General features: G+C 44.1%; 1 protein-coding gene across 1 annotated transcript in view; it reads left to right on the top strand.

The window, feature by feature from the left end:
• RANBP1 (RAN binding protein 1) overlaps positions 1-17,424 on the top strand; it is a 51,792-nt gene that overhangs the window by 21,885 nt on the left and 12,483 nt on the right. The window contains exon 5 of the mRNA XM_029620053.1: positions 901-1,029. Within this exon, the coding sequence (XP_029475913.1) occupies positions 901-1,029 (129 nt within the window). The remainder of the gene's footprint in view (positions 1-900; positions 1,030-17,424) is intronic.

The raw sequence follows: 17,424 nt of genomic DNA, 5'->3' as shown, positions 1-17,424 counted from the left end.
TGTGCATGTGCAATGTATTTCTGTAGGCCCTTTACTAGGACTCCTATGTAATTCAGGTATTTGTTTAGTTTTGCTGAGGTGCTGAAACAAATCCCATGAGAACTGTAATATTTGTGAATGACCTGTATTTTGGTGTTCCTGTTGCACTTTTTCCACATTCTTGTCAGATTGTGCACTTGTAAAATTGATTATTGTAAAAGTCCAGGCACTATTTGAGATAAAAACATAGACTCTTCTATATCTACTGTTCATATGGGAGTGTGCATTGTTGGAAAAACCATTGGTATTTTTAAAATTTCCCTTCTAACAGTACCATGGTTATAATAACTGAAAGAAAAATGTTCTCCCTCTATTTTGAGTGATCTCTGGTATTTTAATTTTTTTACTGCTTTGTTTGACAAGTCTTTAACATGATAGAGTATGAAACTTGTGACTTGGATTGGCCACTGGAGACAGTATGCTTGATCCAACCCAGTACAGTATAACTTATGTTCTAATAAAATGGTGACCAGGGCAGTCTCTGTTCTCCAAAGCCCTGAATTCTCACTTTTTTTTTTTTTTTTTTTTTAAATTGATGTTTTGCTACATCTTTACTCTTAATGGTTCTTCTGATCATTTGTTGCCAATGTGTTTGCTTTTTCTGTTTTTTTGAATATTTGAAAGTTTCAAAATTTTTTCCTCAAACTGAAAAACATCAGTTTTTGATAAATGAATTTTTTGGACGTTTATGGCAAAAATCATTGCATACATTTATAATTAGAGTGTGGGAATCTATATCATTGACAAAATGAGAGATGAGCTTCATATCACTCCTATTATAGTGCCAACCAGGGATAAGATGTTTCTTTGTATAATGCTCCACAATATTCCATTTTTAAAAATGTGATTTCTCTGTCCCAGTTACTCCTCTAATGGAGCTGAAACCGAATGCTGGGAGTGACCGGGCATGGGTGTGGAACACATATGCTGACTACGCAGATGAAGCTCCAAAACCTGAACTTTTGGCAATTCGATTTCTAAATGCGGAAAGTGAGTGATGTGATAGAATGCAGAATATGAAATGGGTGAGGGAGGGTTTGTGTTTGGTTTTTATTCAGATATGTTGGCCACTCCATCTTCATGAAGTCTAGTTAATTGCTACTGGAGCTTTGGTCCTTATTTGCTTTATAAGTTTGGGGAGGAGGGTGTAAGAATATTTTCATAGAAATGGATGATGCCTGCAGAAAAGGACATGTTTCTCCCAGTCTACCTATTTTGTACCTGCCTACTGTGCTGAAGGCAGGTACTTGATCACGTTATGCCTATCCCATGCACATTTGAATTCTGCCACTGTTTTTGGTGCCTGTATCCTCTACTAGAAGTTTGTTTCAAGAATGCAGCACCCTCTTGGCAAAAGTGTTTTCCCTGTACGTACCTGGATCAGTCTAGACTGCTGGGTTTTGCCGCCCTTCCAGCAGATGGAGACAGAGAGAAAAACTTGAAGGGCACCCCCTCATAACCTGGTGTGCCACCTGCGTCCCTACATTATTTCTCTGACTCCAACAGATGGAGGTGGTGCAGAACCTGCGGTCCTGGACTGCTTTTACAGTTAGCAAAAAAGAAAAAATTGAATATTCTTGGCTCAGCTTCAAGCAGGACTAGAAAAGTGATTTTTTTCCATCCAGTCACCTAGGAGTCCTGTTCCTCCCAGGGGGTTGGCAGGTCCTAGTGGGACCATCCCCTCTGGTTGTAGGTACCTCTGGAGCTGGGGTTGGAGACCCTGCCTGCTCCCTGGGGTTGGGGGATTACAGATGGTCCGGTCCCTCGCCAGGTGCGCCAGCTGCACAGGTAAGTGCCCTTTAAAAAGAAATAGAGCCGTGTGGACATTGTCAGGGGACTCCGCAGTGGTATTTTTCTCTTCTGCCAGTCGTGCCTTTGGCCTTCTGACTCTGCTCACTTCGGGGCTGGTTTTTTGTTTCAGCATGCCAGCATAGCCTCTGCCATGACGTGCACGTCTCTGTGCACGGCCTGCGGGGAGCCGGCTTCCTGGCTGTCTAGGGAAGGCCTTTGTTCCCAGTGTCTCCCCGGCGGGGAGGGAACATCGGAGGCGGTGGAACGGTCGGCGGCTAAGTCTCCTGACGTGGGTAGACAGCTGAGATAGGGGCATCAGACCGACCCATTGCCGTTGAGCGCGGGAACGGTGGCCATTTTGGATTCCCTCGCTACTGCATCTGCTTGGGGGGGGGGGGATCTCCCGCCACAGCTTTCTTCCCTGCATCTCAGTCCTGATAGCCCTCAGGACTCTCTTCATGGTCTGGATTTTCTGGAGGACAGGTCTGTTCTTCCGGTGGGGGGACTATGGGGCCCAAACTGTTTTTTCAGCAGGTTTTGTGCATTAGCAGCACAAAGTCCATCTGGCGAGGAGAGCCTAGGCAGGAGACACAATGCCCAGTGGATCGTTACTAGGCCTGCCTCCCCAGAAGGTCTCCAGGCCTTCGGAGCCACAAATGGCAGCCAGAATTCGTAAGATTTACGGTCCCTCACCTCGGGAGGATCAGCCTGACTCCCCCAGCCTCCCCTCCCCCTCTCGGAACTTGATAAGGATGCTGAACCAGAGCGGCCCGTCACGATGGAGGGTGATGACCCGAGGGTAGTTCGTTTATTTCTAAGAGACGAACTTGACCCATTAATTCCACATGTCCTAGATGAGTTGCGCCCCCTCAGGATGTCCCGGGCCTCATCACGGTGGATCCAGTTCTGGCCGGATTGCGTGTTCCTGCTAGGACTTTTTCTTTTCACCCTATGCTGCAGGAGTGGGACACCCCGGAATCAGGCCTGAGAGTGGGGCAAGCGATGAACAAGCTATATCCTCTGCCTGAGGAGTTCCTGGAGATCTTAAAGGTTCCTAGGGTGGATGCTTCAGTGTCGGCCGTAACCAAAAGAACAACTATTCCGGTCGTAGGAGCAGCGGCCCTGAAAGACCTTCAAGACAGGAAGCTTGAGGTCCACCTCAAGAAGAATCTTCGAGGTATCGGCCCTAGGGGTTCGGGCTGCTGTTGTAGGAGTCTTATGCAGCGCGCAAGCCTGAGGTGGGTTCAGCAGCTCCTCAGTTCTAGAGATCTATCTCCTCAGGAGTCTGAGCAGGCAGAGCGCTTGGAGGCCGCAGTGGCATATGGCACAGATGCTCTGTATGCCCTTCTCCATACCTCGTCCAGGACTATGGTGTCCGCAGTTTCAGCTCGCAGGCTCCTGTGGTTGCGTAACTGGTTGGCTGATGTTTTTTCTAAGGCTCGGCTAGGCTCGCTTCCCTTTAAGGGAAAATTTCTGTTCAGAGACTATTTGGAGCAATTGATAGTCTTTAGAGGAGAATAGGGTGCATAAGCTCCCTGAGGATAAACCTAAAGGTGCTCGTTTCCTTTCTACCCACTCTCACCTCCAAGGGCAACGTCATTTTCGGCAGACCAGGGTGGCTCCCCAGGGGCAGTGACAGGCACCAGCGAGATCTCGGTCCTGGTCCTATTCCTTTCGAGGGCGCAGACCAGCCCGTGACAGGCAAGGGCTCCTCTGGACCCAAATCCTCTCAATGAAATAAGGCCGACCCATCCCTCTGTTCCGTTCAACGGGGGAAGGCTGTCCCTCTTTCACGAGTAATGGGTCAAAATAACGTCGGACCAGTGGATTCTAAACACTATAGAATTTGCTCAGCCTCGCCGAGACCTATTTCTGATCTCTCCCTGCGAACCTGCAGCAAAGAAGCAGATTGTTTCTCAAATCTTCAGCAGGCTGGAAGACTTTGGGGCCATAATTCCGGTTCCCCCAGGGGAATGCAGGACCGGGCGTTACTCCAATTATTTTGTGGTGGCCAAAAAGGAGGGCACTTTCCGTCCGATCCTAGACCTCAAACAGGTGAACAAGGCTCTCAAAGTACTGCATTTTCAGATGGAAACTCTGCACTTAGTCATTGCGGTGGTGTGCAGGGGCGAGTTCTTAGCTTCCCTCGATCTTAAGAAGCATATCTGCACATTGGAATCCACGAAGATCATCAGAGATATCTACGGTTCTTGGTCCTTGGGAGGCATTTTCAGTTTCGAACTCTGCCGTTCGGACTGGCGACAGCCCCTCGCACTTTCACCAGGGTGATGGTCGTGGTGGTCGCTCTCAGGAGAGAGGGAGTGCTGGTACATCCATACCTGGACGATTGGCTCATCCGGGCAAAGTCGGAGGACCTCTGCAGGCTGGCGATACACAAAATCTTACACCACCTACGCTCCCTCGGCTGGGTCATCAATCAGGCCAAGAGCCATCTGGTTCCCTCTCAGGTCTTGGACTTCTTGGGAACTCACTTCAACACCCGCATTGGCAGAGTCTTTCTTATGGACGAAAAGATAACCAAGCTGATGTTGCAAGTTTGGCATCTCTTGTCGCTGCAAGTTCCCAGGGTCTGGGATTACTTACAGGTCCATGGCATCCACTCTGGAGTTGGTCCCGTGGGCATTTGCTCATATGAGGCCTTTGCAAAGAACTTTGCTTTCCTGCTGGGATCCGATGTCGGAAGAGATCAACCTTCTCTTACCACTCACAGAGTCTGCTATGTCCAGTCTTGGGTGGTGGCTTGTCCTCAGCCACCTGAAATGAGGCATGGACCTCACAATACCTCAGTGGATTATCGTGAGCATGGATGCCAGCCTGTCCAGTTGGGGGGCGGTGTGTCAGTCTGTCAGCCCAGGGCCAGTAGTCCCGGTAGGAGGCGCAGTGGTCCATCAATCGTCTGGAAACCAAAGCGGTATGCTTGGCATTATGGCAATTTCTCCCCCTAGTCCGAAATCGGGCTGTATGTGTATTGTCTGACAATGCGACAGCAGTAGCATGTATCAGCTGTTAGGGGGCACCAAGAGTCGTCCGGTAGCCTTGGAAGTGGAGAAGCTTATGGCCTGGGTGGAGCATCATCTGGAACGGCTGGTGGCCTCTTACATAGCGGGAGTCGACAATGTGCAGGCAGATTTCCTCAGCCATCAATGGCTGGATTCCGGGGAGTGGACGTTGTCCCAGGACACAATGACACTCATCTCTCGCCGTTGGGGCACTCATCATTTAGACTTGATGGCGACTTGGAAGAATGCAAAGGTGCCACGCTTCTTCGGTTGCCGGAGGGAGCATGGAGCAGAAGGAATAGATGCACTAGTACTTCCTTGGCCTCACGACATACTGCTCTACATGTTTCCTCCGTGGCCCCTCGTCGGCAAGATCCTGAAACAGATAGAAGCTCACCCCGGCCCGGTCGTTCTAGTGGCTCCAGAGTGGCCTCTGAGACCGTGGTTTGTGGATCTTGTCAACCTAGCCTTGGAAGGTCCTCTGCGATTGTCATCTTCCAAATCTGCTCCACCAGGGTCCGGTATTTTTCGATCAGGCGGCTCACTTCTGTCTAGCGGCCTGGCTTATGAGAGGAGGCAATTGAGAAAGAAGGGTTATCCTGAGGATGTCTTATCCACACTTTTGTGGGCACGAAAGACCTCAACTTCTCTTACTTATGTCAGTCTGGAAGGTCTTTGACTCTTGGTGTAGTGAACAAGGAGTCCTCCCTCGTCAGACATCAGTGGCGCATATCCTTTCCTTTCTGCAGAGAGGTCTCAGCAAGGGGTTGTCCTTTAGTTCTCTCTGGGTTCAAGTGGCAGCCTTAAGGGGTCTTAGAGGCAAAATTGGTGGTCTCTGACGGCACACCTTGATGTGGTCTGTTTTTCTGAGAGGGGTGAAATATTTGAATCCCCCGGTCTGTCCCATCTGTCCTTCATGGAGTCTAAATTTGGTGCTTCGGGTGTTATGTGAACCTCTTTTTGAACCCCTCAAGACGGTGTTTCTAGTGGCTATCTGTTTGGCTAGGAGGATCTCTGAGATCCAAGCCCTTTCCCTGCGGTTTTCTGATTCCAGAGTCTCGCTCGGAACGGTTCCATCCTTTCTTCCGAAGGTGGTTTCTGCTTTCCACTTGAACCTGTCAGTGGAGCTTCCGGCTTTTCCGGAGCTAGATCGGGATACCCCTCGCGCTAGGGAATAAAAACGACTAGATGTCAGAGTGCTAATGCGTTACCTTGAGGTCACTAATGATTTTTAGGGTCTCCGATCATCTGTTTGATTTGTGCAATGGAGCTAAGAAGGGACATAAGGCATTCAAAGCTACCATTGCCTGTTGGTTGAAGGCGGCTATTGCTTCCGCTTATATTTGCTGTGGTCGTCCAGTTCCGGATGGTTTAAAAGTTCATTCAATCTGGTCTCGAGCTGCTTCCTGGATGGAGAGCCAGTTGGTATTGCCACAAGAAATCTGCAGAGCGGCGACTTGGAAATCTCTGCACACCTTTGCCAAGCACTATCTGTTGGACATCCAAGCTCCGGAGGTCAACCCTTTTGGAAGCATTGTTATTCGAGGGGGACTCTCCAGGTCCCACCCCAGTTAGGGAAGCTTTGGTACATCCCATCAGTCTGGACTGATCCAGGTACTATAGGGAAAAGAAAATTGGTTCTTACCTGCTAATTTTCGTTCCTATAGTACCACGGATCAGTCCAGATGCCCGCCCATTGGGAAGGGGTGAGAGTCCGCTCATTTGTTTTTTATTTGCAGCTTTTTTTTTTTTCCTGTCAAATTGTAGGTGATGCTGAAGAGGATTCTTTCTCAGTTGTACATAGTTTGTGGTTTCTTCTGGTCCTTGCTTGATCTGACCATTGTTTTAACCGATTGTTCTGCTTATTCTGCTTTGGTAATACTGAAGGAAAGCAGGTGGCACACCAGGTTATGAGGGGGTGCCCTTCAAGTTTTTCTCTGTCTCCATCTGCTGGAAGGGAAGCAAAACCCAGCAGTCTAGACTGATCCGTAGTTCTACAGGAATGAAAATTAGCAGGTAAGAACCAATTTTCCTTTCTCATTCATCTTTTAGCTTCCCTCATATCAGCTTTATATAGTGACCACTGGTCCTTGAGCTTTTAAATTCTGTGGAAAATATCTTCTAGCCTGATAGATATTAAATCTTATCTCCTTTCCCTTCTACATCTTTAGCTCCTTAAATTTCTGTTCCTTTGCAATCACAGGCCAATCCACACTTGTGGGTTATGCATTCCTACCAGCTGATGGAAACTGAGAAACTGACTTGCTGACATCACAGACTTATAGCCCTACCCTGACATCAGCCTGTCGGTATTCTCTGTCTTCAGCAGATGGACACGTAAGAACAGAAAGCCTATGAGGGAGTCATTTGGACTGTTAAATGATCGAGGAGTTAAAGGGACACTTAGAGAAGATAAGGCCATCGCGGAAAGATTAAATGATTTCTTTGCTTCGGTGTTCACTGAAGAGGTTGTTGGGGAGGTACCCGTACTGGAGAAGGTTTTAATGGGTAATTATTCAGATGGACTGAACCAAATCACGGTGAACCTAGAAGATGTGGTAGACCTCATTGACAAACTGAAGAGTAGTAAATCACCTGGACCGGTGTTCTGAAGGAACTCAAAAATGAAATTTCAGACTTATTAGTAAAAATTTGTAACCTATCACTAAAATCATCCATTGTACCTGAAGACTGGAGGATAGCTAATGTAACCCCAATATTTAAAAAGGGCTCCAGGGGCGATCCGGGAAACTACAGACCGGTTATCCTGACTTCAGTGCCAGGAAAAATAGTGGAAAGTGTTCTAAACATCAAAATCACAGAACATAGAGAAAGACATGGTTTAATGGAACAAAGTCAGCATGGCTTTACCCAAGGCAAGTCTTGCCTCACAAATCTGCTTCACTTTTTTGAAGGAGTAAATAAACATGTGGATAAAGGTGAACTGGTAGATGTAGTGTACTTGGATTTTCAGAAGGCGTTTGACAAAGTTCCTCATGAGAGGCTTCTAGGAAAAGTAAAAAGTCATGGGACAGGTGGCGATGTCCTTTCATGGATTGCAAACTGGCTAAAAGACAGGAAACAGGAAGGATTAAATGGACAATTTTCTCAGTGGAAGGGAGTGGGCAGTAGAGTGCCTCAGGGATCTGTATTGGGACCCTTACTTATCAATAAATTTATAAATGATCTGGAAAGAAATATGACGAGTAAGGTAATCAAATTTGCAGATGATAGAAAATTGTTCAAATTAGTTAAATCACAAGCAAATTGTGATAAATTGCAGGAAGACCTTGTGAGACTGGAAAATTGGGCATCAAAATGGCAGATAAAATTTAATGTGGATAAGTGCAAGGTGATGCATATAGGGAAAAATAACCCATGCTATAGTTACACAATGTTAGGTTCCACATTAGGTGCTGCAACCCAAGAAAGATCTAGACATCGTAGTGGATAACACATTGAAATCGTTGGTTCAGTTTGCTGCGGCAGTCAAAAAAAGCAAACAATGTTGAGAATTATTAGAAAGGGAATGGTGAATAAAACGGAAAATGTCATGCCTCTGTATTGCTCCATGGTGAGACCACACCTTGAATACTGTGTACAGTTCTGGTCGCCGAATTTCAAAAAAGATATAATTGCGATGGAGAAGGGCTACCAAAATGATAAGGGGAGTGGAACGACTCCCCTATGAGGAAAGACTAAAGAGGTTAGGACATTTCAGCTTGGAGAAGAGACAGCTGAGGGGGGATATGATAGAGGTGTTTAAAATCATGAGAGTTCTAGAACGGGTAGATGTGAATCGGTTATTTACTCTTTCAGATAATAGACTAGGGGGCACTCCATGAAGTTATCGTGTGGCACATTTAAAACTAATCGGAGAAAGTTCTTTTTCACTCAACGCACAATTAAACTCTGGAATTTGTTGCCAGAATTTGTGCAGTTAGTATAGCTGTGTTTAAAAAAGATTTGGATAAGCGCTTGGAGGAGAAGTCCATTACCTGCTATTAATTGAGTTGACTTGGAAAATAGCCACTGCTATTATTAGCAACAGTAACATGGAATAGACTTAGTTTTTGGGTACTTGCCCGGTTCTTATGGCCTGGATTGGCCACTGTTGGAAACAGGATGCTGGGCTTGATGGACCTTTGGTCTGACCCAGTATGGCATGTTCGTATGTTCTTGTTGATTTTTTTTTTTATTTAAACAAAGGAAGAATTCCTTTCATCCTTTCCTGTATCTGAATGGAATCAACTGGCATTTGCATGTGACTCACTTCAGTCTGGAAACCTTGCACTCCGTCGTTATGGCAGTACAGAAAGGGGACTTTCTCACGTCTCTCGATCTGATAGAGGCAAATCTACAAAGCCCCATACGACACGATCATCGGTATACTGTTCTAGGATGGCATTATAAGTTTCAAACCTGGCTGTTCAGACTGACTACTGTGCTCACAACCTTCTCCAAGATCAATGGTGGTGATGGTGTTTCTGCTCAAGGAGGGTGTTCTGGTTTCTTCATACCTGGACGACTGGTTGACATGGGCCAAGGGTGCAAAAGAGAGGCACTTGGCATCTCGTAAGGTGATCTTCCCCCTTCAGGAGCTGAGCTGTGTAGTGAACGTAGCCAAAAGCAGTCTATAGCCATCATAGACCCTGGAATTCCTCATAATGGAATTTGAGACTGTGCAAGGCAGGGCGTTCCTGCCAGAGCAAAGTATGCAAAAGTTAGAGGCTAATGTGCAATTCTTGAGATTGGCCATTCGTCCAAAGGTGTGGTTATTTACAGGTCTTAAGGCCGATGGCAGCAACGTTGGAGGTAGTGCCCTGGGCGAGGTCACATATCTGACCACTTCAGGGTATCAGTGCTATCACGGTGGATTCAGTAGTCACAAGAGTAAGGTTCTCCTTGCTGATGGAGGTGAACACAAAGTTGCAGTGGTGGTTGAAAAGGGAGCACCTCATGAAAGGCATGCCCTTGGGGACACCGCACTGGTTGGTGTTCACAACAGACACAAGCCTCCTGAATTGCGGGTGCCTCACTGTCAACAGTTGATGGCACAAGGTCGGTGGAATGCTAAAGAATGACACTGGACTATCAGTAGATTAGAAGTGCATGCAGTTCGCTTGGCATATCTACGTTTCACTAAGCAGTTGATAAGTTGAGCAGTATAGGTGATGTCAGATAATGTGATGACATTCATCTTCATAAATCCAGGTGTCAGTGGAGATAGATGCTGTCATGACATGAGCAGAGCAACATCTTCAGGCATAATCTGCCTCTCATTGCTGAGAAGGACGTTGTGAGAGCCGACTTTCTTAATATACAGGCCTTAGACCCAAGAGAGTAGTTGGCAGACAACACTTTTCAGTTCGTAGTTTCTCGATGGGGTCACTGTATCTGGATCTAATGGCGAGCCTCAACAGCGTGAAGGTGCCACAGTTTTACAGTCGCAGAAAAGGACCAGAGGGTGTACACAGACCTCCAATGACCACTAGTAGGCAGTCCAAGGAGGATTGTGCATGAGTTCTGTCTTATAGCTTGAACCTTGAGAGGGCTCATCTGCTGAGGCGTGGTTATTTGCTGGAAGTGATATCCATATTGCCCCAAGCTAGAAAGTTTTCTACATCTCTGGCTCATATTGGAATTGGAGAGTTATTTGAGAACTGGTGCTGGGTGAGAGGTTCTTACCCTCAGAGTGTCCACTGATTTTGGAATTTCTGCAGAAGCGGTTGGTTAAGGGCTCAGCCCTAAACACTCTGAAGCTGCAGGTTGCAGCATTGGCAAGCTGTGGAGGCAGATTAATGGTAGGCCCTTGTCCTCCCATCCAGATGTTTCTAGACTCTTGAAGGGGGGTCTAGCATCTATGTCCTCTTGCGTCTTTGTGTGCCTCTTTATTTATTTATTTATTTCGTGATTTATTTTTTTTTATATATATATACCGCGGCACGTTAATAACATCACCTCGGTTTACAATAAACAATAAATCAGCAACAAGCTTTACAGTCAATAAGAATTCAGGTGTACATAAAAAATATCAATTAAGAATAAATTAAAAACCAATTAAGAACAATTAACAAACTAATGATAAACATATTCCATAGTTAATGGCGAGTCTAATAACTGGGAGGAAAGAGCCCGATCAAGTAAAATTTAGCAGCGGGGAATAAATAAATTGGCGTGTGGCATTGGATCAGAGAAACATAAGCAAAAACCAAGCAATAATGCTTGGAGAAAGTATGTAAGGAGGACCACATTGCTGCCTGGCAAATCTCAACAGAAGACAACAACCGAATCTCTAACATAACAGCTGTGTCACTGGTTCCCCTAGTCTCCCTTTGGAGAATAAACAACTGATCAGTTTTACTCAAGAAGTAACCTTCGAGTACCACACCAGATGCCACTTCCCATCTAAGGCCTGTGACAACCGATAATTGCACTAATCTCTATCCCTGCCCAGAGTGGACAGGGAACTAGTCTGATTTAAACAGAATTCCAATACCACCTTTGACAAAAAAGAAGGTCCAAGCCTAAACTGAACCGCCCCTGCAGTTATCTGTAGAAAAGAGCTTGCAGCTCGAAAATACACCTTGAACAGATCGCTACCAGCAAAACAGTTTACAGGGTAAGCAGTCGCAAGGGGATATCACACAGCAGCCAGAAAGTAAGGGTTGCCAAAAATCTCAATACTATGTTGAGGTCCTAAAGAAATTCATCACGGCTACAATCAAAAACGGATTCTTCAAGCTACATACGCTAAAAAGAATCAAACCGCTTCTACATCCACATGACTTCCGGACAGTGCTACAAGCTACAATATTGTCAAAATTGGATTACTGCAATGCCATACTACTAGGTCTCCCTAAAAACACCATACAACCATTACAGATGCTACAAAATGCTGCAGCACGCTTACTTACTAATACTCACCGCCATGAACACATCACACCAGTGCTCATGTTCCTTCACTGGCTGCCTGTAGCATCTAGGATTTTATTCAAAGTTCTCTCCCTCTTTCATAAGTCTATTTATAACCAAGATATGCAGTGGTTCTCCGATCATTTTATCTTCCGCACATCAAAGAGACCAATAAGAAAAATGCACCAAGCCAAACTCGTTTCTTCTTCCCTTAAACACATCAGTCACATTACTACAAGAGACCGCTCCTTCACGATTGCGGGAACAAACCTCTGGAACAAAATGCCCACAGACCTGCGTCTAGAACCCTGCCATAAGAAATTCAAGCAGAACCTCAAAACCTGGCTGTTCGAACAAGCTTACACTCAATGACCATCTCTTTTCCTGAAATGCCAGATGTTAAGGATCAAGAGGGCACTGCCTTCGTGAGGGCAGTGTTGACGGAGTGCAGGCAGCCTCCCACCCATTTTGGGAGTAACTTTGGTATGTCCCACCAGTGTGGACTGGCCCGCCTGAGTGAAGAGGAAGGTGAAATTACTTCTTACCCAATGATTTCCTTTTCTATAAGGAAGGTAGGCCAATCCTACCTGGGTTGCCTACTTGTGTTTTGGTTTCAGTTCATCCTTTCTTCAGAGACAATGCTGCTTCATTTGAAGAACTGGTAAGTGAAGAACCAGCCTCTAAGATCACTTAGTTACTTGTTTTGCTGAGCTCAATATTTCCAAGCTAAGAAATAATCATTGTCCACAGTTTGCCTTTTCTAGAGATACTGGCAGGCTGATATCGGGGCAGAACTATATTTTGGTGACATTAGCGAATCAGTTTCTCTGTTTCCATCTGCTAGTAGGAGTGCATAAGCTACCAGTGAGGACTGGCCTGCCTTCCTTAGAAGAAAGGAAATTCCTGTTCATACCCAGATAAGTCCAGAGTGGGTTTTGCATCCCTGCAACAGTATTTCTTTCTCCAGCAGATGGTAGAGATGCAAACCTGCAATCTGGAAAAAAAAAAAACTTAAGGAAGATCAGAAGTTGGACTGAGGCTCCCTGAGGAGCTGTAGAGGCAAAAACTCATAATAAATATATCTGAAGCAAGAAACCTGTGAGGGAGTCGGACCATTAGATGACTGAGGGGTTAAAGGGGCTCTTAGGGAAGATAAGGTCATTGCAGAAAGACTAAATTTATTCTTTGCTTCCATGTTTACTAATGAGGATGTTGGGGAGATACCAGTTCTGGAGATGGTTTTCAAGGGTGATGAGTCAGACGAACTGAACAAAATCACTGTGAACCTGGAAGATAGTAGGCCAGATTGACAAACTAAAGAGTCGCAAATCACCTGGACCACATGGTATGCATCCTAGGGTACTGAAGGAACTAAAAAATGAAATTTCTGATCTATTAGTTAAAATTTGTAACCTATCATTAAACTCATCCATTGTACCTGAAGACTGGAGGGTGGCCAATGTAACCCCAATATTTAAAAAGGTCTCCAGGGGTGATCCGGGAAACAATAGACCAGTGAGCCTGACTTCAGTGCCGGGAAAAATAGTGGAAACTATTCTAAAGATCAAAATCAGAGCATATAGAAAGACATTGTTTAATGGAACACAGTCAACGTGGATTTACCCAAGGGAAGTCTTGCCTAACAAATCTGCTTCATTTTTTTTGAAGGGGTTAACAAAGGTGAACCAGTAAATGTAGTGTATTTGGATTTTCAGAAGGCGTTTGACAAAGTCCCTCATGAGAGGCTTGTAAGAGAAATTAAAAAGTCATGGGTTTAGGAGGCAATGTCCTTTCGTGGATTTCAAACTGGTTAAAAGACAGGAAACAGAGAGTAGGATTAAATGGTCAATTTTCTCAAAAGGGTAAACGGTGGAGTGCCTCAAGAATCTGTACTTGGACCAGTGTTTTTCAATATATTTATAAATGATCTGGAAAGGAATACGTCGAGTGAGGTTATCAAATTTGCAGATGATACAAAATTAAGAGTTGTGAAATCACAAGCGGATTGTGATACATTACAGGAGGACCTTGTGAGACTGGAAGCTTGGGCATCCAAATGGCAGATGAAATTTAATGTGGATAAGTGCAAGGTGTTGCATATAGGGAGAAATAACCCTTGCTGTAGTTACACGATGTTATGTTCCATCTTAGGAGCTACCACCCAGGAAAAAGATCTAGGCATCATAGTGGATAAGGCAAAAAAAACAAAGGGACAACCTTATGCCGTGGAAAGATTTTATTAATATATTCTAGTAAAGAGCCCGACTCCGGCTGAGTTTCACCAATCAGGGGCTAAAAATATACTCTTATGTGGCAACAATTATCAAGCCAAATTTCAGTCTAAAATAAAATTATGCATAGTTAAAAAAAATTTTTTTACTAACAATGAATCATATCAAATGTTTAAATAACCCTAAAAACATTTTGTTGCAACAGAGTAAACAGATCCTAAGTTTATATATGTTATTGAAACATCCTCTATTATAAGTTTTACATCTAACAGGAAAAACTACATAAACATACTCTTACATGGTAACAAAGTATCAATATACAATGGAATTGTACATAATTAGAAAGATTGTAACTGACAATGAGCCACATCATGTGTATAGGTAACCCCAGTTTAACAAAACTGAAGATATTTAGTTGCAACAAATTGAACAAATTTTAAGTTTTTTTTATATATATATATGTCATGAAAGGTTTAGATCTTTATGGCCACTGTAAGTAATACAGATATCCAATTTCTAAGTTCAAAATTCTTATCTAAAAAAAGACAAGCTCTGATTATTTACCTTAATCATGCAGACAACTCTCTCCGCTTCACAAACTGACAGTATCAGTGTAGATTCTATAATTATTCAGTTTCCTCTCAAAAGTGTGTGTTTAAATGGTAAAATAAAAATGATGTGTCTATACATGCGGGACAATTATAAAAACCATATATCAGGAAAATGTAGTTACTTACTATAAAGGTACTATATAACAAAAATTACCATTATATAACTAATCATTATTATTAATGCGAATATCTACAAGTTTCTTCCGTATGCATATCATTTATCTACCAACTCCATATTTCACTAGCGCCAAAAACTCCTCTGTTCTAAATATTAAGGATTAAAAATTCCTTTTTAATAAAAACTAGAGAAGAGGAAGAGAAATTGCCTCATATTTCGTTATACTTCAAAATCATCAACAATGGTTCGCTATACTCCTTTACGTATCGTGACCTATAGACATTCCTCTTATCAGTATTGACAGATTCCTGTATAACTAGACATTATCGTTCGCAAGGTAACCTTATGTACTTAAATTTTACCTTCTATCTCACAACCTCTCAAACGCAAAAGAATCGCTCCTCGCGGTGCTAGAAATTAGTGACTACTTTGGATCTGTTTGTTTTCTTTAAAAAAAAAAAAAAAAAAAAAAGGCGCGAAACTAAACGTGACGTCACATCCTCATCAGCATGTCAATCATGTCGACATAGCTTTATTGTTAATTAACAGAACTAAACCAACAATGAAAACAATAATATGCCAACTTCTTATATATGTTTTTAAACAAAACTAGATTGAATCATCTTTAAAAGTTTAATTCCTGCCAGCTCTACTTCAAATCGCAAACAAAAGTAGTAAGCGTCTTAAGGAGTAATAGAAAACAACAATAGAAAAGATATTTTCCTAGCATGTAGCAGATGGACTCAGGACCAATGGTATAGTGTACTCCTAACAGGAGTACACTATACCCATCAGCAGTCAAAAAAGCAAACAATCGGGCTGATTCAGTAAAGTCCGCGGGAGAGCGGGCAAATGCCCGCTCTCCCGGCGTGCACAGGCCACTGGCCTGTGCACGCGATACAGTATTCAAATGAAGCCCGGCGGTAGAAACGGGCAAAACGAGGCGCTAGGGACACTAGCGCGTTCCTAGTGCCTCCTTTTGACAGGAGCGGCGGCTGTCAGCGGGTTTGACAGCAGACGCTCAATTTTGCTGGCATCGGTTCTCGAGTCCGCTGACAGCCATAGGCTCGGAAACCGGACGCCGACAAAATTGTGTCCGGTTTTCGACCCGGCAGCCGCCGGCCAACTTCAATTTTTTTTTTTTTTAAACTTTTTTTACTCTTCGGGACCTCCGACTTCATATCGCCATGATATTAAGTCTGAGGGTGCACAGAAAAGCAGTTTTTACTGCTTTTCTGTGCACTTTCCCGGTGCCGGAAGAAATTAGCGCCTACCTTTGGGTAGGCGCTAATTTCTGAAAGTAAAATGTGCGGCTTGGCTGCACATTTTACTTTCTGAATCACGCACAAATACCTAATAGGGCCATCAACATGCATTTACATGTTGAGGGTGCTATTAGGTTCGGCGGGTTGGACACATCCAGGGAAGGTGGTGCTGGTGGCACTGGAGTGGCTGTGTCATCCATGGTTCGTAGATTTGGTATATCTCATGATAGACCCTTCGGGTTGGCTTACCTGCTAGGGTTACTTCTACAAGGACCCGTATTTTTGGGTTAAGAGGGTCACTTTTGCATTGCAGCTTGTCTTTTGAGAGGCAGCAATTGTATCTGAAAAGATATTCAGAGCTAGTAATTTCCACTTTGCTCCCGGCTAGAAGGCCGCCTACTTCTCAGGCATAATGTCAGGGTCTGGAAGGTGTTTGAGTCTTCGTGTTTTCTTCAGCGGCTGCACCCCCTATCGGTGGACGTTCTTCTCATCTTGGCCTTCTTGCAGCAGGGGTTGTCTAAGGGACTAGCCTAAGGGACCCACCTGCTATGAAAAACCATCTCTTGAAGCATCAGCTTTCCAGCTCATGCTCTTCCCATAGTTATTTTATTTTATATATCTTTTTTACGTTTAATATTTAATATTTATTGATCTACGTTCTTTTGTTCAATAATTTGTTGATTGTTTAATGTTACGCTGCACGTTCTCTGTTCAATACTTTGTCTATTGTTTAATGTAACGCCTTACCGGCGACAGTTTTGTTATATGGAAACCGACTTGATTTGATATGTATATCGAGAATGTCGGTATATAAAAACCCTAAATAAATAAATAAATAAATATAGCTCACTCAACGTTCAGGTTTCAACCTTGGGTTTCCTTAGGGGCATGTTGCAAGAGATGTCTTTGGCCTCTCATCCTGATGTTGTTCAATTCCTGAAGGGAGTCGTGCATTTGCATCTGCCAGTACAGAAGTTATGTTCGGATTAGAACCTCAACTTAGTGCTCCGTGAGGTTTCTTTTGAGCCTTTAAGGGGAGCATCATTGAAGGACCTGACATTGAAGGCAGTTTTTCTGGTAGCCATATGTTTGGCCAGATGGATATCTGAGTTTCAGGTTCTGTCTTGCAGGGACCCTTTTTTTTTTTTTTTTTTTTTACATATTTCTAATAAAGTGACGTTGCAAACTGTCCCCTCCTTTTTACCAAAGGTGATTTCCTCTTTTCATACGAATCAGACGGTAGAACTTCTGGCCTTTCCAGAGTGGTCTAGGGCAGTGGTTCTCAACCTTTTTACTGTCGGGACATACCTGACAGTTGGTTCTCACATGCATGACACTGACCCATGATCGTCACGGGGCTAGATGTAAAAGTACAGTTTGCATCCACGGGAACCCCCCGACCCACAATAATGGATGTAAAGCAGAATTATGACA

The sequence above is a fragment of the Rhinatrema bivittatum genome, chromosome 11 (genome assembly GCF_901001135.1).
Source record: "Rhinatrema bivittatum chromosome 11, aRhiBiv1.1, whole genome shotgun sequence".
NCBI classification, from domain to species: domain Eukaryota; kingdom Metazoa; phylum Chordata; class Amphibia; order Gymnophiona; family Rhinatrematidae; genus Rhinatrema; species Rhinatrema bivittatum.
This window is presented reverse-complemented; position numbering and strand designations above follow the sequence as displayed.